The following is a 26,269-nucleotide window of genomic DNA, read 5'->3' as shown; positions in this document are numbered from 1 at the left end:
TTTGGAGTAATATATTTTACTGTAAGCACTTACATGCTTAGGATATACATCTATGTTTGTCAGTGCATGGAGAATTGGCGGTTTGTTTGGGTTGTAGTAAAATGTTATGTTTGATTTTGAATTACTAAACTTATTATTTTTTCCAATATGAATGTTGTCAAAGCATTAAGAGTGTTAAATTTAGACCTTTTGGACGATGTGTGGGTTAATGAAGCTCTAGATTTCCATGCCACAGAACTCCCAGACTCTTACTTCGAATTCCTACAAGAAGTTGATATTAACTTGGTAATAAGAGAAGCGTCAGTTGCTCTCAATGAATGGCTCTGTCAAACCCCTAGCGAAGATGGAATTCTAACTAATTGGAGTATACTATTACAACATAACCTCAAACGCAAAGCATTGGTTGCGTTGATAGGTTTCATGCTTACTACAGCACAAAGCTCAAACCATGATCCAGCATCAAGATTATCTTCTTTACTTTGGTCAGAATTTTACTTTCTTCTTTTGGCAGTGCCTGGCAGTAGTGCCTGCAAAGTTTTTGATGCCATTGTGTACTCAAAATCTTTGGCAACTTTTGAACTCGTTAAACTTGCGCTTGGGAATAACAAGAAGAGTGCCAAATCTAAGAAAAATCGCAACCATCAGGAAAGAGATAATGAAGATATTGAATGTGAGGCAAGTGAAAATGTTTTAACTTGTGATGAAAAGAATAAAACAATTCAAGGAGTGAACTCTTTGTTCAAATCATTTTCATTTATGTTAAAAAGTTTTTCTCTTAGGGTAAATGAAATGTCACTTGTTAACACAGTAGAAACACTTTGTAATTTAACAAGAGTAGAGGGTGAAACTTCAAGATACCCAAGAGATTATGAGTCTCAAACTTGCCTTCAAATGGTTTCATGCAACTCATTTTTATGTCTGCAATGCATTTGTTCTCAAGTGCATGGTCTAGTGCAGGAAAATTTCAAGTTGATCACAAAACATATCTTGCCTAGTATACTTTTGAAAGGAGCATATGGTTTTGAAGCAAATTTCACAGAACTTAAAAACATTTGCAGCAAAGCTGTACATTTCCTTCAATTTATGATCGAAGCACTTGGGGAACCAGCTTATGAAGGCATATTTCTACTGGTCAAGCATACATGTCTGAAAACAGTCGAGAAAGCAGATTACAGGCACCAAGGTTCTGACACGGTTGTGCTGCTGCTTAGGTCTTTACCAGCCAAACCCCACAAGGAACTTGTCAAATGGTTGTTTGTGTACTCACATCAAGATAAAGCGAGCTACCGTCTTTTTGGACTGGAAATAATTAGCAAACTTCTGTTCGACAAGGAGCGTTCGGACGAGCCTCCGACCAGGTCCAATGCAGCTTGCAGCATGCCTGAACAACAGGCTGTGGATAACTGTAACAGTGAATGTGGTGAGAATTCAGCACTTGACATCCTCTCAAGCCAAGAGCGGCACAGTATGTTGGACAAGTACTTTCTGGCCATCATCTTTGGTCGTTGCAATGATGCTTCTAGCGCAGTCAGGGCAAAAGCTCTGGCAGTTATTGCTGATTGCATGACCTTGGAATATCCAGACGCCCGGGACATTATGTCTGCAATTTTCGTCACCCCGTATGAAAATGTTGTTTCAGCATATGAGTCAGACATTCAGGAAAATGGCTTCATGGATCATGCTTATTTGATTCAGTGCTTTGATGGCGTTATGAACATTGACCCATTGCCAGGTGGTAAAGCAGTCATTTCTCTGATAAAGAAAATTGTTGGAAATACAAAAGTGCAAGTAACAAAGTCAGCTTTGAAAGTACTGGAAAACATTGTGTTGATGAGCGAGAAGTGGATGAGCGACAATATTTTGGAGGTGAGAAGCTGATCTTTAGTGTGATAAATTTTAAGGTTGGTAGTACTTCAGAGTAGCAGCTTCTGAAAGTTTCGTTAGGCTATGTTAGCTAGTCAATAATACATACAAAAAATAATTGTAAAAATGTAAAAGTTCCATATCATGTAACCAAGTTTATTTCTTCATTCTGATGGAATGACCCTGTATACATTGATCCTTTTGTAGATCATGCTTCCTGTTTTCATTTAGTATCTCGAAATATCCTGGATATGACAAAAAAAACTTGTGATAACACAATGAATTATAAATGTGAGTTGAATACAAACAAAAAATCTTCAATAAGACTTGACATAATTTTTGGTTCGTATTGTGATATTCAAGTTTTTGTTACATCAATGATATTTTGACATAAGTACTAAATTAAAACAGCAAGCATCATGTACCACAGGATCAAGGATTATACCATCAGGATTAGATACGTGATTCGTAACAATTACAACCTTTGCATTTAGTAAAGTTTTTCCTTTCCAAAGTAACACTTATTTTATGTAATGTTAAATCAACAAATGGTTTTTGCTTTTTCTTTCTGATTTTTATGGTTTTATTTAGTCTTAGATGGTTTGCTCCAGTATACTATGTAGTGCAAAAAATATTCCTTAAGTAATATTTTTTTTGAAAAAGGAATTGAGAATGTGAAGTATTTTGCACATAATTTACTGTCTCTGTGACATAAAAACCGAGGAAATGTTGGTGATTTGACGTGGCTGTGAATTAACTGAGAAAATGCAGTGAATTTGTAGATAATCCCAGGAATGTTTTGTTTTGTTGGGAATGCTTTCCTGTTTATGACGGGCAAGACTTGGTTTTTTTTTTTTTTCCGTTCCATGTCACCAGGCCAACAATGATTTTGTGTGTGAGCGAATGCATGTTGCTGGAATCACAGTAGCATGACGCATTGGATGCTATGGAACAGTAAAATAACTAGATGCACACCCGCTCCTTACTCTTAAGGCAATCATCTTTTCCCCTGGGTTGACAAAAATAATTTATTGCCTTATAGCGTCGAAAAAACTTGCCCCTTTTAACTGTGTGTGGCACGCTTAGCACAGAGTGCAGCTTTCGTAACATTCGACGTTACACCTGCCAACAAAGCTATGTCAGTGCGCTTGATTTTCTTGACCTCTGTGGGGCCATATGTAGTTAAGCTATGGCCCACGTCTAACAAATTAACATTTTAGTGAACATTTGTTTCATTTTCTTCATTAAATTGGTGTCAAATGGACATATGGTTCTTTAAAAAATACTTTTGGTATTGGTGATAGTAGGTGCTCCAATATGCTTTACTTTGGTATGTTCCTTTTTGGTAAATGTCTGCTATTAAATAGATTTATATTTGATTTTAGAAACTTGTTGATGAACGTGGACTTAGTGCGAAAAAAATGGCATCTTTTGTTTTATAGGGGTTGGGGGTGAGTCAATCCATCCAAAATGTTTATTACGACCTTATTTCCGAGAACCGCGAAGTGTTCTAAAAACAGGGTTTTATGTATTAGTTTTCTCTGTATCCATCAGAATTAAAGTAAACACAAATTGTGTACATAACAGTTGCTTGCTTGGCAGTTTGTTTGAGGTCAGCGCATTGGAATACTAGTGAATGAAAATGATAAGTTGCACCAGTTTTATCCTTTTTGCAATGATAATCTAAGTATATCAATACAAATAATCGTTATCTAGGCTACCAATGTTGCTTGTGGCTCTTAGCGTGATTTAAATTTTAGATCTTATCTTTTCTTACCTTCGGAACATACATCCTATCTAGTTAAATGAAAGGTTACTTGGGTTACACCCGATGCACATTTACATTAGCGAAGTTTTCATCTATCCAGATAATCAAATAATTGTACATATTTTCATGCAAGGAAAAATGTTTATTTATACCATGCTGAATAGTTTGTCATTCATAAATTTTTCCACATGCAATGTGTTTTATATGTGGCTTCAGGAAAGAAAACACATAATAAAAATTTGTATTTTGCAATGAAATGTGGCATAGGGTAATATTGACACAAAGTGTGTATCGCCTGCGACATTTAGTTATTTTGTGCAACATGTACCTCATGTTTCCCTCAGTTGTCAACTATGTTTCCTCCTCCTCACTAGAGAAAACCACCTATTATTCCATCTGGTCGTAGTGTAAGGCAAAGTTTCACTATATTACATGTAGGATACGCAACTCATGGCAATTATACTGATGTAATGTACAGCATCAATAAGCAGTTGTATATGGTTCCATGAAGATCCAAGAATCTCAGAGCTCTATAAAATATTATTGTATAATTTTATGTAAACAAACTCGCTGAGTTAGGATTGTCGTATGAAAGAATATATTATTAGTGTTTGTTGTATAAAACACTGCAGCAGTCTTTCCTTGCACATATGCTGACCATCTGAGAAGCAAGGCTGTAGTTGGGCCTCTGTGACGATTGCTTGTAACCGGTGATGCGACACTTCATTTGCGGTGATGGCCGAATAGTTTCTCAGAGAGTAAAAGGAATGCAATTTAAATCATGTTTCTTTAAATTCGCGAGATAAAATTCTACTTATTTTCATTTGGTGACTGAATAAGGCTCAACTTTGTACATGCAACAAGGGGGTATAACTTTTGCCTTACAAATTATCAGTTAAAGTGAAATAAAAAAAAAATTTTAATCCGGAAAATCCCATGAAATTCAAAACCCTGGTTTGGTAGGCACCGTGACAAGTTTTGTCATCCAGTGCTTTTGCTCTCCCAGGTCATGTGCCAGTTCTGCCGCAGCAGTTCAGTCGTCATCCGCAAGAACATGATAGACTGCTTCACGAAACTGCTGCTCAGGTATCCTCGGAACAGCCTCCTGGCCAAGCTGTGGGTGAAGAAGGTGTTGATGCAAGTGGACGACCAGGAGTCCACAGTCAAGGAGAAAGCCGTCCAGGTGAAACGGCTTTTCCAACATGGTGTTTGTCTAAAAGTTTAAACTTTGATTTGGTGAAAGGTCTTTAATCCGGTATTTTATGGTTCAATACGTTCTGTAATCCGGCACTAATCGAGTCCGGTCGCGTCCAAATTTTTTTCCATGTATTTCGGTTGTTGACCTTCTTGGCTCCCAGGTCTCTTTGCTGCTCTGCCAGCGTTTTTAGTTCACTCGGAATTTATTGTCGAGGTCAGTTTTCATTTTAGTACAGTGTTTCCTGTTTTCTCACTGATGAAATTTCACATTTTACTGTTACATAATGACTTTTTGAAGGATACGAATGCTCATAACAAGCTTATTACAAGTTTTTTAATACTGTTGTACTGTATATTAATTTTTCTTTGGTAATCACGATAAAACTACGTTGACATTAAATAATCCATGTCCGTTGTTCAGAATGTACTGGATATAAGGCCTGCTTTTCTGTTTACCCTTTTTCATTCATGCTGTAATTTAGGCAGGTAATAATAATGTTTTCAAGCAAACTCTTTAAAATGCAAAAAATTATGTATCTTGTAAAAGACATATAAAGGGCAACCATGATAAAATTAAATTAATTGAAAATTTTGATGTCCCAGCATGTTAATTTGATTATGTGTAGTCAGAAAATTGGTGGTTTAAAAGTGCTCCAATAACCATTTAAATACTTTTGTGCTCATTTCTTTTCAAATGGCTTGGACGACCAATGATTATGTATTTTTACTTCTTTTGTTTTGTATCTGTTGTGATGCAGGCAGCTTGTTCTGCTTTGATCACCAACATCGTTTCTGCCGACGTTTCGGAAAACCCTCTGAGCATGTTACCCTGGTCTCTGCTCAGTCACATAGTGGATCTGAACATGAAGAGTAAATTGATTTCGGTGTGTTCCTTGTGGTTACGAGAGAACAGAGCACAAACTCGGCCGTAAGTAATTTATGATACACTTACTTGCTTGTAGCAATGCGAGTTCCTTGGCATGTGTTTGTGAGCAAGCACAAGGACTGAACTCACATTGCGGAGAACCTGGGTTCAAATCCTTGTCTGGCCGTACTTATTTCAGTTTTATGTGTTTTCCCCGAGATTGCTTCAAATGCAGGCTACTGACTATTGCCTTCTTAAGACTCAGTCTCTCACATGTTAATTTTTTTTTCATTTTCATTTTCTTGTCATTGCTATTATTTAAGGGCTTTCCCTGTAAATCCAACCAAATACTTCTCTTGAATTTGTTGTTCTGTCGCAAATATTTTCAACAGATATTGAGCATGAATAAAAGCTCATACCCCTAAAAGAATTTGAAATAATTACGTAAAATTCAAAGCCCAGTCTTAGGAAACGTAATAGTGGAGCAACAAATTAATGTTAATATTTTTATTTGAATAAATCATGCGCACAATATGTTAGTTGAAGAAAACTTATTTAAGAATTTTACTGTTTATTCCTATCCCTTCTCTCTCTCTCTCTCTCTCTCTCTCTCTCTCTCTCTCTCTCTCTCTCTCTCTCTTTCTCTCTCTCTCTCTCTATATATATATATATATATATATATATATATGTGTTTAAAAGCTATTTACTTTTATCCACACCCATTTGATGTGAGAGCAGGTCTGAAAATGCTAGCGGTTTTTAGAATTTGGGTGAATATTGATTCATGATAGTGCTGCACGGTTTAGATGCTGCTGCCGGCGTGGTGTGAGAATTGTGGTCGCTGTCTCAGATCGGGTAGTGCCTATAGTATTTCTTAAGGGTAATATAATGGGTGTAAAAATGTGCACAAGTGATAAAAATTACTAACACTTGCATGACTTTTTGCACCCATGATAGGAATTATAGTGAATGGCTGTTGAACATATTTTTGACAACAAAAAGTGCAAGACAGGTATCGTGTTAAAATTTGCAGAAATATATATATACAGAAATACAGTAATACCCTAAAATGAAAATATAATTTTTCCAGTGTAAGCCCTGGAAATGCTTGATTGATTTTGCTTGTTTAATTAATTTATTTTGTATATTTATTATTGTGCTAATTTTTAGTATTCTGTTATATTTAAATGAATTGAGCTAGTAACCCAGCCAATACTGTAGATAGTTTTCTTATAGTGTCATTGTTGTTCTCAGAGGAATTATATTCAGGGTATTATATTTCATCAGTTTTAATTCCTTTTTAGTATGTGACCACGGGAAATACATTTTGATTTTACTGCTTTGCATTTGATTCCAAGTAGAAATAGTGATTGAAAATTATTATTTTTTGCATCAGTTCTCCTTGTTAAAATAGCAGGATGAAATCTGGAATATTCGTACAATAAACAGATTGTAGCTCTAGCTGTCGATGAGGCAAGACAGCTTTGGTGTGAGGGGCAGTCTTGGGCCCTTCGAGATCCCGCTCAGAGACCAAGAAGATTTACCAGCTTCTGCGACGTGTAGTTAGTGGTGTTGATTTAGTTCCAGGAAAAAATTTGATTTAGTAATTAGTATTGTCGTAAAGTTAAGGAGTTTGACAATATCTGCTGAACTTCCACGCTGTTCGTACGCCAACTATGTGTCAATGCAAAGTCATAGGTAATGCTGTTCCTGCCCTAGTCAGTCATCAAATTTGGATTTTTCATCGGTGAGATTGATCATTAGTAAACTTTTTAGCTGCCGAAGGAAATGCAGTCATCTGACCCTTGTTTCAAAACAACGTTGGTAGAATAGTTCATTTCAGTTGCTTCACATGCTTTTATGCTGAGATGAAGCATCCAGTGATCCTTTATGAGTACTTGTGAGCCGCCAGAACGATGATGATGTGTAGTAATGTGTATGTTAATGACCTGTCTGCAAAGATCTTACCATTTATATATTTTTTTTTTTTTACAGAAACCTGTAGGGCTGGTGTCAGGTACTCTTGCACTAAGGTACATGGTTAGGTTGCATAAGAATCACCACTGGCACATAAATCCATAGTTCTGAACTCCTCACTATTACATATTTTTTGGTGATTGTAAACATTTTAGATCAAACTTTTAAATTCAATTAAATATTGATTCCTGTACAATTTTAACAGGTTTTGTTTTATTCAGTAGCTAAAATAATAATTTTACTAACAATATAAGTAATATTGTTCGGGGTGTTATCAATCGATAATAATAATAATAATAGCCACCTGCCATTATTGTTTTTCTACTAAACATTAAATCTAATTATATTTGTTTCAAGGCGCCTACGTATTGTTATAAACGCAAGGACGGTGATGCGCGCCAGATTCGAAGTTGGCTGGCGGGCCTGCCAGGCACAGACGTCACGCGCCGTGTCACGTGCGGCCCACTGATGTAAGGCATACCACGCGTGCCTGGCCGGATTACAGGGGTCATCGCTACCCCCTCCCTCCGCTCCCTGCGTGGCGCCCTGCCTCGGCGATGTTATCAATCGCTAAGCGGCCTTGGGAATTCCGTGAGCCGCTGCGTGAACGAGCAACGTTATTCTCGACGCTTCAGGCGTCGGGTCGGCGCGGGATGACGCGACTCGTCCCAGTCACACTCATCGGTTTCAGAAGGGTGCCACAGACTATTTAAGCGGCGACACTGGCCTCTGCGTGATTGGTGGCGAGAGTTCCGTGATGGGTGCCATGTGAGTTCCGCGACGAGTTTGGCGACTGAGTATCACTGCGGTGAGTGCACCAAATGCGGCGAGAGTTCGGTGTCGAGTTTTGGCGATAGAGTTCCGCGATGGGTGCCGCGTGAGTTTGGCGACAGAGTGTGGCAAGAGTTCAGCGATTTTGTCATGTGAATCCCGCAACATTTCCGAGCAGATCCCGAGCAAAGGGAAGTGCAATATTTGCGAAGAGGGTGAGAGACCCCCATCCTTCCCCCGAGAGGGCGCGATACGGAGTTTGACTGAATCGGGAGAGTGCAGTGACTGAGTGACGTGAGACTGTGTGTGGACAGGTGCTTTTGAGCCTAGCTCCAGTAAGGAGTGCAAACTGCAGAACTTGACAGACATTGGGTGACTTGAGGACAAATATTTTTAAGTGCCAGTGATTTGAGATTGGACATTTTAAGTTACAATTATTTATTATTAATGTAAATATTAGTAAACAATAAAACTGTAATAAAACCTAATTAGGCTATCCCTTACGAACCCAGTTCTCCCCACATTATAAAATCATAATAATATTAATCACTGTCATCACGATAGATAATGTTCTCATATTCACATTATAATTATAACTACATTTCTACAGATTTGTCATATAATGTACATTTACGGGTTCAGAAAGAAGAGCCCAATTAATCAATTAGTTGTATTTATTAATAATATTCACATTATTAATTAAATTACAATAACTTAAAATGTCCGTCCATATATTAATCACTACTTTGTTCATTTCACAGTTCTCTCTCACCACTTGAGCTCGGCTCGACACTGGCTCTTTCAACCACTCGTTATTACCTCGCACCTCTATCCCAACACACTGCCTCGCACTACTCACTCGTCCGTGCCGTGACGCAGTCCCCGATACACCAGTCTATGCACATGAAGCGCGTCACTTGTCGTGTTTGGTTATCACTCGCCAAGGGATCACTCCCACTTCACTTCACGGAGACTGGCGTCGCTGCTTTTATACCCCTCAGCCCCTCTTCTGGAATGGTCTGCACCTCTTTGACAAAGGGCCGAGGAAGGAGAGGTAGCGGGGGAAGGAGGGTAGCGAGAAGGAATGTGCCATGCATCTCCGTGTCTCCGGAAGCCAACAGGCCAGATGACCGCTAAAAGGCCTATTGGCTGCGCCACCAGTACATTCGTAACAATACGTATCTGTCCACTAGACCGTCCAAGACCGAGCATTAAAATTTCTTATTTGTCTGATTGTGTGTGACTGTTTCAAATGACCTACCTCCTTGATAAGACAATGGTCAACTTAAAAAGTAATGAGTTACCCAATTAAGCTTTTAAGAACTTATGGGTTGTGTACAGATGTATGTTTTGTGATTATTTTGCTGTTCTTTTGATTGCAAATGTGTGATGCCGTATTTTTCTCACTTTTTAGATACAACCTGTTGCATGTGCTTCAAACACATTTACATACCGAACACAGGGCCGCAGCATGGACAATGATTCGCTGCTTGAGTTCGGAATTCTCATCAAGCTCTCTTAAAATTCCGAATCCAACTTTCCTTTATGAATGCTACATGACTGAAATTGATGATCTGCATCGACCGGTGAGTTTTTATTTGTGTAATGCATGTTGAGTACTTACTGCTTATATAGTTAACTGTTTTACGTGTTAGCCGTTTCCAGCGTTTGATTTCACTTTTCCTATTCTCAGCCTAAATTTGCATTTTCTTAATGATATTAAGTCTAAAGAAGTTGTATAGCCAGAGAAACAATTAATATGTGTTGCTCTTCCTTGAAATTACTGCAGATGTTTTGTTGGCTGGTGTCTATGAAAGTAATTTTTAGCAGGTAATGAATAAATGGTCTAAAATAAGTAATTAAGTTTACTTGAAGGTTGATTGTATTATAGCATTCATGTTTGAGGTGGCTTATGTTGGATCTTCCATTGATACAGTGTGTATGTATTTACATTCTTTTACATGTTTTCTTTAAGGAATTGTTTCTATACCTGCTGAACTAGTTATCACTGTGCACTAGTATTAAAATTTACACCTTTATCATATGGTTGGCAAGATTCAAAGACAATTTCTCCCTTTGCTCCCAAAGACAGTTAAAATAGATTAAGGGAATTGCATTTAGTAATGCAATTTTTTTTTCTTCCGTTAGAGTGTAAAATAGTAATGTTTGGTGTTTGAAGGACTCGGAGCTAGTGTTCGTGACGATCCTCGAGATAATGCATGCATGGTGGAAGGTTCTGCCGGAAGAGCTGTGGACGGCGTTGTTGGATGACATGGTGGCCAGGCTCGAGGTGTTCTCCATACCAAACGGGCTCATATCGCCCATGATGGAAACAACGCAAACCATGATGGAGAACAGCAGTGAGGACGGAAGAGAGAGATCTCGGGCTTTTGCCGTCAGACTGATCGATGTAAGTGAAAAACAATTAAATCTGTTTGAGTTTTTATTGTTTCATTAAAATTATATGCAATTTAATTTTTACTCAAGTCATCTTGTATAGTTTCTAAAAATATTGTTTCTCTTTTCCCTGAATCTAATTAGGCATAATATTTTTTGAAGTGTCTTTAAGCCCCTATTTTATTTTTCAAAAAGTGGTTTTGAAAAGAGTTTTTTTTCCTTTGTATTAAAATAGTGCAAGTGAAAGAGTTACATTTTTAAAAAATAATTTTTGGGTCATATAAAAAAAATTACACATTTTAATTTTGTGCCTGGCCAACAGTTTGAACATTCACTGGGCTTACAAAAATCATACATATTAATAAGTAACATTTATAAATTCTACTTAAATGATATTTGACATCAAAACCGTCTGTATGCAAAGTAAAAACTGAAACTAAAATCAAACATTAGCAACCACCTTGAACCCTGACCCCAACAGACTGGACACTGGCTGTATGCAGTTTCCCATCCAGCTGATGGTATCTTCAAGATTAGCTGCAGGAAATGCTGAGTTATGTACAGATTAATTATAAAAGAGCTCTAAACTTGTTATATTATTACTACCAACGATGGGAAAAACTACAGATGGTACATGGGACAATGGCATAGTTTCAAAAAAACTTTTGGATATCATTATTTACACGTGATTTATAGATTTCTCTTGATGCAAGGCTCACGCAGCACTTCCAAAAAATTCAGTAGTCTTCGCGGTCCTAAATGAACATATCAAAGTTACAAATACATCACATATAAATTAATAAAAATTTCGAGAAGTCTTTACTAAAAATTATAAAGGCCATGTTAAGCTGTGTCATCAATGAATGCTAAACAAATGCAATGTGAGATTCACTGAATCTCAAAGTTAGTAGAACTACGTATTTCATTATTAGTTTATTTGCTCCTTTTCTCACAAAATGTAAACACACTAATAATGTTAAAGTTACTCTTTGGGTTATCAAGTAGGTGCAGAGAGCCAGGTGCGTCTCTGCCAGATATCAATATTCCTGATGTGCACGCTTAACGAATCTTCATGCCCCACTGACTGCGCGGGCAGAAAAGCTGTTGTCTTCATGCCTTATTGATCATGCTAGTTGACCTACTCGGTGTGGCTCACTGCTTGGCTCCTCGCTGATGGAACTGGAGAGTATGCACTCGCTCTGGTGTCTTGTGGAACTGGTGCGGCGTGCTCGCTACCCTCCCGTGTTGCCGCGTCCTCCCCAGCGCACGAGTTGGTGCAGAGTGGACGTCTCCTGATGGTCACCCGCTCGCACACCATCTGGGGTGCTACGAGCCACAGCCACAGTCAGGGGTAGCGAGTGATAGCTCTTCAATGTAACCCAAGCCCCTAAGCCTGGCTCGGCTCGGTACCGTCGGTGCCCCATGCTCCTTGGATTGACGTGTCGTGACGTATCGTCTCCACCCCCTGGCCAGCTACACTCTACTGGCCTAGCACCCACTGACCCGGGACTAGATGACGGTCCATAGTTTTCCATGATTCTTGCTGGGAGAGGTTTGCACAGACCTCCACTCCCGGATGACATTGCTGAAGGAAGCCTTTTTATGCTACCAGTTCCGTGTAACAGAGTTGTACAATAGTGAAAATAATCTTGTCATCCTTAAAGCATTAACTAATGTTGGTAATTATTTGAGGAAGATAAACAGGTTGTTGGCTACTATTGCAGATGTGTGATAAATACTTGAAGACAATCATGGTGGATTTTGTGTTTTGGAAGAACGCCAATAGTTTGGAAACCTGCTTGAGGCATATGATTACATTGGGGTCCGCCATTCTTGTGTGTCCAGATGCTGTGAAGAAGGAGACCTACAGAATGCTTTTGCAACTAACATTTCCACACACATGTAAACTACCAGGTAAGTAACATTGTAATAATAGTATTTCGTTATTAATTTTAATTCTCAGCCCCTTTTTTGTTTTTCAAGTGAAATATTTGAAGTTAAAATCCATTCCATTGAGGTTAACTGTTTATTGTGGTTTGCTGTTGAATGCAGTCATGTTGCAAGATTGCTGTTAGTGTTGCAATCCAATCACAAGAGATATTTGCTTGTTATTTATGTCCAATTGTTGCTTATCCTGATTTAATTTTCTTCATAATTTTAATTCTGGAGGATAGGAATGTTTCTGCCTTATGCCTGATGGCTTAATGTGAGATTATCTCACAAACTAGTCTTGACTTCTAGCTGGAGTCATTTCTACCTGGTTTAAAACAATGTTTTTTTATTCCCTATTTTTATTCTTTAGTAGCTAAGATTTTGTGTTCACTTAGAATTAAAACTGAACTAAGTTCACATCGTATGTTAAGGAATATAATTTTCGCATCCTAACATTACAGATACTTTCTCGTAGGAAGAAATATTAAATTGAATAACTTGGCAGTTCATGGGTAGCATGTATTTTGACATAGAATTATGTTACAAGAATGTCATATGATATGATTATGAATTCAATTTGTTTCACAGCAAGTTAGTTTTCTAACTGATTTAGCTTCACCCTGCCTGTCTTTGATGTAGGTACATATTGTATTTCTTTGTACTTGATTTTTTTTTAGGTGCAGTTGAATTACTGCAAGCACAGCGTCAGCTTGCAAAAGTACAGATAAGTGGAATGATTGCTTTGGCCAAGTACGGCCTTGTTAATGACACCAGTGTGAAACAGATAGCGAGATTGCTTGCAGACTTGCTGTCATCGAGTAAGAATGCTGACGTCAAGCATAACACAATTCTCATACTGACAGATCTCTGTGGAAGGTATGTATTGTTATTTCATTGCCTCTGGTATTGTCAAGTTCTTTCTGTCTTTGTAAATGTCTTGTGTTTACTTATTGTCTTGATTTATACAAAAAATAAAAAAAAATAAAATTGGTATTAACCCTAATTCACTGGTTCTCAGTGAAACACTCATTAGTTAAAAAAAATTATAAGAATAACATTTTGCTGCTTAAGCCTCTCCTAGACACATTATTTATATTTAATTATTTTCATACCATCACCTTTGTATTAATTATTATCTATATTACGTACTTATTTCAGATGTGTGTAGGTTTTTAAATTTATTTCATTACAATTCGTTTGTAGTGCATGTATAAAGGTTGCTTGTAAACTCACCCAAAATATTTTTTTAGGTGATTCCTTAGAGTTTACACAAGGCACATACAGCTTAGCTTAGTTGCCAATGGTTGTACTTACACTTGAAAATAAGTTTTAGAAATGGTCTTAGTGCAAAATTTAAATTATAGTGCAATTGTAATTTTTTTAATGTTTATTTTTAAATAGTTCCACACCCTTTTAATTTTTTAGTTTTTTAAATTAAACTCATCTACAAAGTCAGCTTGACTTTGTCAGCATGTATGCTGGACATATATTCCTCCTTAAGTTTTGAAGGAAAAAAAGTGTGAGGTCTCAGTGAAGGCAGTATTTTATTTTGTATGATGCAAGGTGAGATGTTACAACACCTAAAATCACAAACCATAGATGCTGTTAATCATTTTGAGAATAATAATGTAACTTTCCAAACCCTTTTGTTGTTGGTGTATGTTTTTTGGAATACAAATTTTTTTTATTTTTTATTTTTTCAAATCCCTTTCTTAAATAAATTCCTGAATCACCACTAATGCTGGGCATCATCTTTGTGCTTCAGCCATATTTTCATTAAGTTAACGGCAGGCGGGCATGTTAAATCTTCCAGGTACACATCTGTAGTGGAGCCGTTATTGCCCAGCCTGTACCTTTGCCTGAAAGACGGTGACCGCCGGATACGGCGGACGATGCTCATTTCTTTCATCGAGTTGCTGAACACCGAGTACCTGAAGCCGAAGGGAGCGCTCTTCCTGTACCTGCTAACCATGCTGTGTGATTGCGATGAGGAAGTTAAAATGTACATCAAGAGCTACATCACAAAGTGCTTGATCCTGAAGAATAAAACTGTCATGTCCTCTAATTTTCCAGAAAGCTTGTTCTTCTACAATGATTATAAGGTAAACTTTTTTTTTCAGCAGTAATTATGGTTGTTATCTATACAGTTGTTCATTTAAAATTTTTATTAGAAATGGTAATTTTTAACCATTAACAACAATTTATTAAAAACATGACATCGTCCCGAGCTTCGCACTTCTGAGCCCGATGTGCCACCATCTCTCCCCTTACATGCTGCGAGCCCCCCCCTCCTTCCACCACCACCCTCTTCGACCGCCCACCGAAGTGTGTGTGTGTGTGCGTGCGTGTGTCGGCCCACGCCCACCGATTTGACGTCAGTGCTCAATTTAAATCTTGACCTCTCAAGCAATTCTGTACCTTAATTGGTGCATGTTGCTCCACGTAAGCCACACGCGAATACATCCACTCCTCCCCCTCTCAACAAATTCAATCCCTCTTGACTTGTTTTCAACACAAATATTCCCGCGCAATAGATAACACATATTTCTGTAGTCCGCTTAACGCAAGAGCTTAAAAAATCATTTTGATGCCTATCACAATTTTTTGTAATGAAGTTGTGACGTTCTATGAAGTTGTGACATTCTAGCTGCTTTTGAAAAATGCCTTCCTGACAATTTTAATTATGAAGTTTTAGATTCTACCTGCGAATCTTCGGAAATATTTTCGTGTGAATTAAGAGCGAACTTGAGTTCTGATAGTGATTTCTCCAAATAGCTTGAACAATTCCAGTTTAAAACTAACATAAAATGGATAGTGAGATCAACTAGAAGGTCTAATGAAAACAGTATGTTTTCATTTTCACGTGATTATGTATGTCACTACTCCTACAGAAAAAATTTAAAGGTATGTAATGTTGGCCAAGATATTTGAATAATAGCAGAAATATGTGACTGTAGCCACAGATCTTTGTATAATTATGGATTGTTGTCATTTGTTTATTAACCTTTTAAATAATATGATTTAGGTTTCTTGGTTAACACAAACTTGGGTATAAATTTTTTCTAACAATAAGTTAAAAATAAAAAAAATTGTTAAATATAAATTTTAGTCCAAACAAGTAAAGAGTTTTACACAATAAGTGTCATATGGAAGGTGTACAAGTATTTAACTGTTGAAAGAAAAATACTTTGATTTCAGAAATGTGCTAATAATATGCTTCAGTTAAGTGATACATAAATATTTAAGACATTCTCTGCTGAGAAGCTTTACGAGGAACCAAATCAGTGTAATAGAAGAAGCTGATTTTTCTATCAGCTGTACAAAGTATTTTACGAGCATAGTTAAAAATTAAGAAAGTGTAGATATATTTTAGAAAATTAATTGAATGGCAGAAATACCAATTTTAAATAACTGAATAAAGCAAGTGATACACTAATCAACCATTCTTAAACAAATTGGTTTAAATTTTTAGGCCATGATTGTCTAATATATTGTTTATTACTTCTAAGGAACTAAATTAAATGTAAAAGCACAAATTTTGTACTTAGGTGCATTTGTGTGGAAAGTAAATATTTTGTTCTCTGTTGGGAAAAATATTTTACTATGCAGGTAAAAAAAAAAGTGTATAGTATAGGATGGTTGGTGTTCACAAAACATGTAGAGCAAGGGATTTCAACTTAAACCACATTTTAGTGGGTAAAGGTGCTACTTCTGAGCAGCTGTTAAAAAGTGCAGCTGGTTGAAACTTTTTATTTAATGAATCACAATAAAAAAATTATTTCACAAGAATCAAAGTTTTAATAATTAAATAATTATTATTGTTGTCTAAATATGACTTTATGATAATGAATCAAAGTAATATTAGGTAGTATGAATTGGGTAGTGTTAGACAGTATGAATCTGTGTCACAGGTAATTACTAAACTAAGAGAGAAATTATTTGATTACCTTGCACAATTAGGGAGACTTTACAGAAAAACACCTTTTTTATACTTTTTTATATGCTTTTATGTCAGTAAGTGTTCACTTTGGTGATGGAAGAGTGCAGTGTAAAACTTAGTCGAAAAATTTAAGTTCATACATTAAGGCTCAATTATTATTTCCTTTTGTGGTATTAATATTTTGATAATTGAAACCGAAACATATCCAGGGTCAAGATGTACCAACTCAAAAAAACAAGAATTGTAAAGCATCTCTGACTGTCAGAATTAAGAAGGACAGCAGGAACACCAGGTACAGGGATCCATATATCAAAGAAGGACTTCTGGCTGTCATAAATATTGACTTCCGGCACAGTCACTTGGTGAACGTAGCAGAAGCATGGAAATGGCTAAAGAGATCTACGGATACAAGAGACACATTTCTGGGCTATTTCAGAGATGGTAAGTGATAAAAAATCATTCAATGTTATATTTATGTAAATGACAGTTACTATATTATAATATTTGTAGACTTTTTTAAGAAAGAATAAAAAAACATTTAAAAAAAAAAATGTTTAGTGCCAAGCTGTTTACAATCACCTAAACAAATATTTTAGTTAAGTCAAAGTAATAAGTTTTATTATTACTTATTCACTGTAAATTAAAGTAGGTACTAGGTACATACAAATTTTCCTCCAACCATAAATGTTCTGCCAGATCAAGCATGCACTCTCGATTATTTTTATTTACTATTTATAATTTGCAACAAGCTAATCCAAAATAAAACTATGATGTTCTAGGATACAGGTTTTGTAACACATACACTCATATATACATTAATAATTACTTTATTTATTCCTTATGCCAACAAAATTCAGTTCCAGACCTTAACAATATATACAAAATGTATACAATATGTACAATTAATACAAAATTAACAAAAAAATAGTTCCAATGAAGAAAGTGTCATAAACACCAAACAGCATTTTATAACTAATATATTCAGTGTGTACCATATACTGATAGATATTCATCATGTGAACAAAAACAGAAATAATTCCTAAACAGCCAAAAATAAAAATTATTTGTTTCACAGGCATGTCACCAAATACTGCCATAATGCATCATGAAAATATTTTGATGGCAGAGGGAGTTGAACAACTAATGAACAGCCAAAGGAATCCCCCACAGGACTGGGTGTATAGAGAACATGATAAATGGCAAAAAGAAAATTATGGAAATCTTCAAGATGGTGACACATTTTCAAGGTTATTTAAAAAGAATGGTTATTAAGTGGTTTAAGGTTCTAATTGCATTAAGTTATGTATGCTCAACAAAAAAATTAAATGAAAATGTTCTTTTTTAATTAATCCCGGTGTACTTTTTGAAAGAGCATTCATAGTGGCTGCAAATGAATTTTTTTTTAAATTTATGCATATCTCTAAAAAAAAAAAGGTATGAGATTAAATTAGAGAAAAAAAATTTATTTATTAAATTTTACTTATTACCTTAGTAAAGTATACAAATTATTATTTTTTGTTTCAGGGCACTTGCAGCTAAGGAACAACAGTTCACTGAGGAAGGCTGTACTTTGATCATACAGCATCAACCCCTGTGCATTTCAATTGTGACACCCATGATGAAAAGTACTCTAGAGCAGCTGAATGATAGTCAGTCGCTATATTTAGATTCTACAGCTTCCTGTGATCAAACCAACACTTATTTGACAGTAGCACTGGTTGGTTGCAACTAAAGCTGGAGCTGTGCCAGTTGGTATAGCAATACATAGTGGTCAGAGTGAAGAATGTTACATGAAAGTATTTCAAAATCTAAACACAAATTGGAATACTGTCAAGCCCATTCAAATAGAAAACTTTATGACAGATGACAGTACAGCCCTGAAAAATGCCCTTGAAAAGGTTTTTCCAAGTTTAAGGCAATTACTGTGTCAATTCCATGTATTGCAAGCACTCTGGAGATGGCTCTGGACCAGCAAAAATGCAATTTTTCAAGGGGACAGAAAGACATTGATGAATCTTTTTAGAAACTTTTTGTATTCAACCAGTAGGGATGGTTTTGAGAGGGCACTGGATGTTTTACAAAGTCATCCTACTTCTATTAAATATCAAAACTTCCTTCTTCACGTGGAAGTTCTCATCACAAGAAAAGATGAGTGGTGTCAGGCATACAGACTCAATGTAAGAAACAGAGGCAATAATATAAACAACTATGCAGAAGCAACATTTAGAATCCTGAAAGATATTATTCTGACACAATTTAGAGCATACAATCCAGTAGACTTAATGGACTTTGTTTTCAGAGGAATGGAGCAATATTTTGCTAAACGTCTGGCAGAAGTAGCCCTTGGCCGTAAACGTAAGCCTCATCTTTTGTTCCAGAAGTGTGCAGACAAGGGACAAAAGGTACCACAGATATGTGACATCCAGAAAACTGATACGGACTATACTGTCCAATCAGAAACTGACAAGTCAGTTTATTACCATGTAGATCACGATGTCTGCACCTGTATTTCAGGGTCACAGGGAGCATTTTGTAAGCATCAGGCTGCAGTACAGCTGAAATATGGCATCCAATTTCCAAATGCTCCTTTGCTTACTGAAAACGATAAGAAAACCCTTTTGTTTATTGGTGTTGGGCATGTCAGTTTACCTCCCCAGTTCCTAGTGGGAATGATGGGATGTGACCAAAACGTACATGATGGAGAAAGTGCAGAGAAAGAAATATGTATTCCTGTAAAAAAAAAAATAATAATGTTGAAGGATTTATTTCAGAGCCAACCTGTTCATATAAAACAAATGATGTGATGGCTATGTGGGATGAGCAAATGGGTAAAATGAAAGGTTTAATCAGTGAACATGCTTCGGACACCACCTTACTGCATAAAGCAGAAAAGTTTCTAAAAACATGTAAAAAGATTTCAACTCCAATGCAGTTATATCGATTATTTGAAACATTGTCTAAAAGAAGTACAGGAAAAAGAATTAAAGTACAACCCACTTCAGTTGTTAGACGAAAACCAGGAACAAGCAGGAGTAGTTCACGTCACCCAGCTGGCAGGCCAAGGGCTGGAGAAAGACATGTGGCTAAGAAACGATTAAGAGCTCTGGCTTTGAACATTAGACACAACCAACCCAATGCGAAAACACGTGGATCTGGTCACTAATGTTAGTGTAAAATGTTTAGAGAAATATTTGTATTTTAACAATTTTGTTTCTCAAACAATACGTTCATAATATGATATATATATTTCAATTAGGCCCCTACATGAAACCAACATTACTTATAGAAAACTAAATTAAATAATAATCTGTTTCATATTTTTGATGTGCGTGTTTATAAATATATAAAGTATAGGTTTGTGTAAATTTAATTTTCTGTACTGTTTGTTTCATGTAATCTATTATCATATAATGAATTTGGTTTTTCTAATATAACATATGGCCTCTGTTGTGGGCATGAGTACCTATATAAATTAATAAAAGAATTTACAAATTAATACACAATGTAATGTTTGAGAAAACTCTCTCTCTCTCTCTCTCTCTCTCTCTCTCTCTCTATATATATATAGTATGCAACAGATTATTATAAGTTATAAGTATTATTACTTACAGTGTTTGCAGTGGCGTAGCCAGAATTTGTGTATGGGGGGTGTTAAGAAGCATGCCCCCCCTCCCCCTGTATTAAAGCGGGGGGTCGGGGGTCCTCCCCCGGGAAAATTTGGATTTTAAGGTGTAAAATAGTGCTATTTTAGCAGTTTTCGGTACTTAAATTTAAATATTGTAAAAGGTAAAAATTTTATTAATTTTAATATGAAATTTGTTTGAGTGATGAATAAGAAATTAATTGTTGATTTGTTTGAACTCCTAACCCCCCCCCCCTCCCCCCCCGACTGCACCCCTGCGTGTTTGTACACCATTTTATGCAAAGTATTAATCAGTTATTTGTGAGCTCTGGTTTAGTAATTGTAGTAGCTACCATACAATGGAAGAATTTGTTTAGCAATTACTTTTTATGATAGCATTAAAAATAATTATGAAATATAAATTCATGTTGAAATACATGAAAAATTGTTGGGTTTTAGGCTCCATTGTGAAAATACTAATATTGACATTAAGTCTATGTAAATTATTTTTGTGTCTAGTGTCATTGTGTGTTATACATTTTTCATAGATATATTTGTTCATATAGTAACACACACAATATGGAAAATATGTACTGGCTTGATCCCACTTCTACGGACAAGTAAGGGGTCGTCCATTAATCACGTGATGTTTTTTTAGCAAATTTTTAACCCCCCCTCCCCCCTAGTGATTTGTGGTGAGGTTTCAGGCTATCCCCCCCCCCCCCCCCCAAATAAATCACGTGTATTTTTTTTGTACAAAATGTTTTTAAAAATTTCAGAATATTATCTTTAAATATAGGTATAATCTGCCGTCGTCCGGGGTCTCGGGCTCGAGTCCCGGTGTGGCTCCTAGTGGGAAAAGGCGGTTCTTGATCTGTGTTGTCCGGGTGGGCGCCAGACTAGCTCGTTTCTAGTCGTGAATTTGGGGTCGTGGATGTATGTGCCCCTGCGTGGCCCACTAGGGCCGGCGGCGGTGTTGCGTGAGATGATTTTAAATAAGAGACGTGGAGTTGAGGTGGTGGTGTCGTACCTTTTATTCAGAGGAGCGAGTCGTACACGATACAACACTCTACAGAGGTCCCCGGGGGGTTTTTACTTGTTATTCCGTGGCGCCTTATTGTTTGTGTTCCGCGTTACGTGGCCTCGGATGCTGTTATGTCTCAGACGTCTCACTGGGTACGTAGGTAACGTAATTTCGTAACACAAAGGCGGGACACAAAATACACTGAATTAAGGGGGCGCGTACAGGTTACGTGGCACTCGTTACTCGGGTAACGTAAGTTAGCAAAAAAAATACGGGATACAAAAATACACTGAATTAAGGTGGTGCGCACAAGTTACGTGGCACTCATTATTCGGGTAACGTACGTTAGCAATACAAAACACGGGATACAAAAATACACTGGATTAAGGGGGCGCGCACAAGTTACGTGGCACTCGTTACTCGGGTAACGTAAGTTAGCAGTACAAAATACGGGATACAAAAATACACTGAATTAAGGGGCGGGCGATTGGAGACGGCCAATCCCGTATGCAAATGTCTCGGCGCGGGTGTTGTGCCCACTGTGGTGAAACACGCACCGCAATTAAGTTTGTCCAAGTTCCCTTGCGGGTTTGTGGTCAGCGCCGTGCGCGTGACCTTAAACAAAGTTCTGTACGTTGCGGGAGACGGCCCGTGCCGTATGCTGAAGAGCAGCCCCGTTGACCAAGTGTGGTGCGGGGTGTCCTTAAGTTGATGCGGCCGGATTAGGTCCGGGACCGAAAAAAGGGACCGGGTACTCACGGAGAGGTTAAGTAATAAAAGGGGTTTGGTTAATTAGTGGCTATAGTTACCGGACGTTACTTTCAATGTAGACAAAGGATGTTGCCTCTCCGTGGGACGTAGGTCCGCCCCGGTCCATGAGCTGCGCTGAACTGCCGAACTGGCATGGCGTCTGAGGGAGGCTCGGCCTCTCTCGCGCCAGGCGTGACCTCATTACGCTAGACTCCAAACGGGTGTGTCTGGAAGAGATTTTATTGTCGCTAAAATCCTAATTTAATGTTTTAGGAGGAATGGGTACGGTTCTTCTCTTGTCTACTCAGGTTTCCGCGGCTTTGTCTTTGATTGCTGTTCGGGTCGCCTGACTCGGGTGGGCCATGGCCAGGGGTGTGTTCCGTTAGCGGGAGCGTATACTGGCGGGTGCAGGTCGGGCTCTGGGGTGGTCGTCGGCCAGACGACGTCAAACGCCCCCCCCCCCTGTGAAGCCCGACCTTGCGCCGCTTATGGTCCCGCTAACATGGGGCCACCCCTAGCTCCGGCCGCTCCATCCCGGCGTGGTTCGCGGCTCAGCAGCTGGTTGGCTCCGCGTACTGGACCTGGTGATCAAGGCCGACTGGGCCAACGTGCGCGCCGCCCCGGTTGCCGTCGTGGCAGGCGTGCCGGGGGCGGCGTCGTGGCGTCTGGGTGGGGTCAGCGGCTGATAGGGTCAGCGCACTGGACCTGGTGAACGTGGCCGACTGGGCCAACGTGCGCGCCGCCCCGGTTGCCGTCGTGGCAGGCGTGCCGGGGGCAGCGTCGTGGCGCCTCCTAGCTCCGGCAACAGCTCCACCCGGGTGGTGCTCGCGGTGGCCGCAGTTGGTAGGGCCCGAGCACCTGTCCCGGGTCGTCCCACGCCGAACATCCGGGGGTTGACTCGTCGAGGTAGCCTTGTGGCTGACAGGCCCTGCGCCCTGTTCCCAGGTCGAAGTCGGCCAGGCGAACTGGAGGTCTGTGGGCCCGTCGGGGTCGTTCTGCGGGCTCGCTGGCGGGTTCGCTTGTCCCCAGTCGATGTCCCAGTCCGCGGAGGTCCTCCTTCGGCGGCGGTTGACAGTTCGTGGACTGGTACGGAGTCCGTTCCCGTTCGGGTATGGCGGCTGATGCTGAGGCGGCGATCTCCGGGTCGGTCTCTCCGGGTTGCGTGACGATCGGCGTTGGCCCGTCGTCGTTGCCCGCATCGGATTGACCTATGCTGTGCGACAGCTCGGCGATCTCCACGGCCTCTGCTTCATCGCCCCGTGGGTAGCATTGCGGTGGGGGGCTCTCGTACACCCCGCTTCCCTCCCAGGGTACCACTGCCGTCTCCGGTGCGTTCTCGTGGACCTTTTCTGGTTCGTCTGGCACGTCGTGGGCGGGGTCGCCCCCGGTGTCCCCCGTGGCCATGCTAAGGGCATAATCGTCGAGGTACGTGGGCGGGCGCCGCCACCGCCGTGGTCGTGGCCTCGCCTCGTCGTCTGACGCGGCCTCTGCGGGTGATGTCCCGGGCGTGTATGCAAGTTCGTCGCGGGGCCTGTTGGACGTGGTGTTCGTGAACACTAGGGTGCGGTATGGGCGCGGTTCGGGTCGGCTCCTAGCGGGGGTCGCTTCTGGCGAGTTGTCCTCTTCCTGGACGGCGTCGCTCTCCGGCGTACGGCGTCCGTTGTCGTCCGGAGTGGGGGGTCCTGCGTCCCCGTCTGGGTTCCTCTCCCCAGGCAGGGCGGTGAGCCGGATGTCGTCCCTGTGCACCTTTTTCAGGCGCCGTCCCTCCGTGCGGACTAAGTACGTCGTCCTGCCTAGTCGTCGCCGTACCGTGTATGGCCCGCCCCAGCGCGGGGCCAGGCCCGCGCAATAGTTGCGGGGTGCGGCTGAAAGTGGGTGTAGTCGCGCGAACACCTGATCGCCGACCTGCACGGCGGGTGGAGGATGATCTGTGATTGGGGTGATCCGGTTGGCGTACCTCTCCTGCCTACGTCTTGCCTCGTCGTGCAGAGTCACCCGTCGTTGGTCGCGTTCCTCCGTCGTCTCGTCGGGGTGTGGAGTGCCGTGTGTGGCCCATTCTCCCGGTAAGGGCAGGTTGTGGCCCTGTATCATTTCGGCCGGTGTGCGGCCGGTTGCGGCGTTGGTGCGGCGTCGTACACAGAAGAGGGCGTCAGCCACGTGCAGGTCCCACTGCGTGTGGTCTGCCCCCAGCCGGATCCGGAGCTGTGCCTTCAGTTCCTGGTTCCGGCGCTCTGTCGGGTTCGCTCTCGGGTGGTAGGCGGGCGTCGTGTGGTGCTCGATCTGGTGTTCGTCGCACCAGCCCTTCCAATGTCGCCCCAGGAACTGACTGGCGTTGTCCGTCAACACCGACTGGGGGTATCCCCAACGGGACAGGAATTCCCTGGTCAGCAGGCTGATGATGGTAGGTGTGCGCACGTTCCCGCATGGATACGCCTCCGTCCACCGCGTGAAGAGGTCCGTCACGACGAGGAGGAAGCGTTTGCCGCGCGGCGTGCGGGGGTAGGGGCCCATTACGTCTAAGGCTATCGTTTGGAAGGCGGTGGTGGGTTCCCTGGGTCGCTGTTGCTCCTCGCCGTCACGCCGCCTCGCTTTCCTCGCCTGACAGACCTCGCATTCGCGCACGTACGTACGTACGTCGTACGTCGTACGTGACGCGGGGCCAGTGGTAGTGCCGGGTGACTTCTCGTCGTGTCTGATCGGTCCCCGGGTGTCCAGCGAGGTCGTGGTCGTGGAAGAACCGAAGGACCGCTTCTCGGGCTTCCGTCGGGACGTAGGTCCTCCAGTCTTCCTGGTGTCCGGGTGTGTGAGTCTGAATCAGGCCGTCTTGCACGCGCCACGCCTCGTGTCCGGCGGTCGCTTGCTGGCGGCGTCTTGCCGCGTCTATTGACGTTTCCTGTGCTCGACGTACCCGGTCCTGGACGTCGGCCACGGTGTTGGGTGGGTCTTCGTCCCCGTCCGCGTCGGCCGTGATTCGCGCGCATGCCGAGTCGTGCGATGCGTGTCCGTGTGGTGTGTCCGGGGGTAGAATCTCCTCCCAGTCGTCCTCGTCCGTCAGCTCTGTTCGGTCGTCGGGTTCCCGCGACAGTAAGTCGGGGAGCTGGTTTTCCGTGCCGGGAACGTGCTCGACGTCGAAGTCGAACGACTGGAGGAATAGCGCCCATCGTATGAGTTTGCCTTTCCGCCCCTGCATCGTACGCAGCCAGGTGAGGCAGCTGTTGTCCGTCCTCAGTGTGAAGCACTTCCCCTCCAGGTGGGGCCGGTACTTTTTCATGGCCCAGACTACGGCTAGGCACTCTTGCTCGTTGCTGTGATACCGGCGTTCGGCCGGTCCGAGCTTCGCGCTAGCGTAGTCGATGACCTCGCGGACCCCGTTCGGGTCCGTGTGAAAAAGCACCGCGCCCACACCGAGTGCGCTGGCGTCGGTCTGAAGGTAGAGGCGGCGTCCGGGGTCTACTCGTGTGAGGGTGTGACAGCGAGTGAAGGCGGCTTTTATTTCTTCGAAGGCGCGTTGCGCGGGTTCGCCCCAATGGTACCGTGCCCGTGGTGACAGGAGGTCGGTCAGTGGTGCGATGGTACGGGAGAAGTCGGGGATATACCCCCTGAGCCAGTTCACCAGGCCGATAAACCGTTGGAGTTGCTTCCTCGTCCGCGGTGGTGCCGCTTCAGCGATCTTGCGCAAGTGAACGGGTTGGGGTCGGTTGCCAGCCGCGCTTACTAGGTGGCCCAGGAATTCGACCTCCTGGGTCCCGATATGACACTTGTGGTGTGCGGCCGTGAGATGGTGTGTGGCCAAGCGTTCTAGGACCAGCGCCAGGTGTCTGGCGTGGTCCTCCCACGTCTTGGAGAAGACGATCACGTCGTCGAGGTACGCGATCGCAAACCGGCCCAGGTACCCCTCCAACACTCGGGTCATCATTCCCTGGAACGTGGCCGGTGCGCACTTTAGCCCAAAAGGCATGGCGCGAAATTGAAACTTCCGCCCGTCTGGTATCGTGAACGCGGTTTTCCCCCTGTCTTCCGCCCGTATGGGCACTTGCCAGTACCCAGCCTTCAGGTCGAGCGTACTGAAGACTTTCGCGCGGCCGAGTCCGGCTACGGCGGCGTCGACGCTGATTTGAGGTGGGGGTGAGCTAATCGTGATCGCGTTTAGCGGCCGAAAATCG

At 41.3% G+C, this 26,269-nt stretch overlaps 1 protein-coding gene across 4 annotated transcripts in view; it reads left to right on the top strand.

Moving 5' to 3' along the window:
- Positions 1 to 34: 34 nt before the first annotated feature.
- LOC134534191 (condensin-2 complex subunit D3-L-like) overlaps positions 35 to 26,269 on the top strand; it is a 60,841-nt gene continuing 34,606 nt past the window's right edge. The window contains exons 1-11 of one of the 4 annotated variants that reach the window (XM_063372353.1): positions 35 to 1,866; positions 4,638 to 4,814; positions 5,587 to 5,756; positions 9,856 to 10,027; positions 10,621 to 10,851; positions 12,563 to 12,752; positions 13,448 to 13,646; positions 14,584 to 14,872; positions 16,920 to 17,151; positions 17,786 to 17,957; positions 18,235 to 18,515. In XM_063372353.1, coding sequence (XP_063228423.1) covers positions 148 to 1,866; positions 4,638 to 4,814; positions 5,587 to 5,756; positions 9,856 to 10,027; positions 10,621 to 10,851; positions 12,563 to 12,752; positions 13,448 to 13,646; positions 14,584 to 14,872; positions 16,920 to 17,151; positions 17,786 to 17,957; positions 18,235 to 18,442 — 3,759 coding nt within the window. In that variant the 5' untranslated portion in view covers positions 35 to 147 and the 3' untranslated portion in view covers positions 18,443 to 18,515. Of the gene's footprint in view, positions 1,867 to 4,637; positions 4,815 to 5,586; positions 5,757 to 9,855; positions 10,028 to 10,620; positions 10,852 to 12,562; positions 12,753 to 13,447; positions 13,647 to 14,583; positions 14,873 to 16,919; positions 17,213 to 17,785; positions 17,988 to 18,234; positions 18,516 to 26,269 lie in introns of those variants that run through there. The other 3 variants (XM_063372364.1, XM_063372373.1, XM_063372384.1) reach the window with 3 other exon arrangements.

This window comes from Bacillus rossius, chromosome 1 (assembly GCF_032445375.1).
Source record: "Bacillus rossius redtenbacheri isolate Brsri chromosome 1, Brsri_v3, whole genome shotgun sequence".
Taxonomy (NCBI): Eukaryota; Metazoa; Arthropoda; class Insecta; order Phasmatodea; family Bacillidae; genus Bacillus; species Bacillus rossius.
This window is presented reverse-complemented; position numbering and strand designations above follow the sequence as displayed.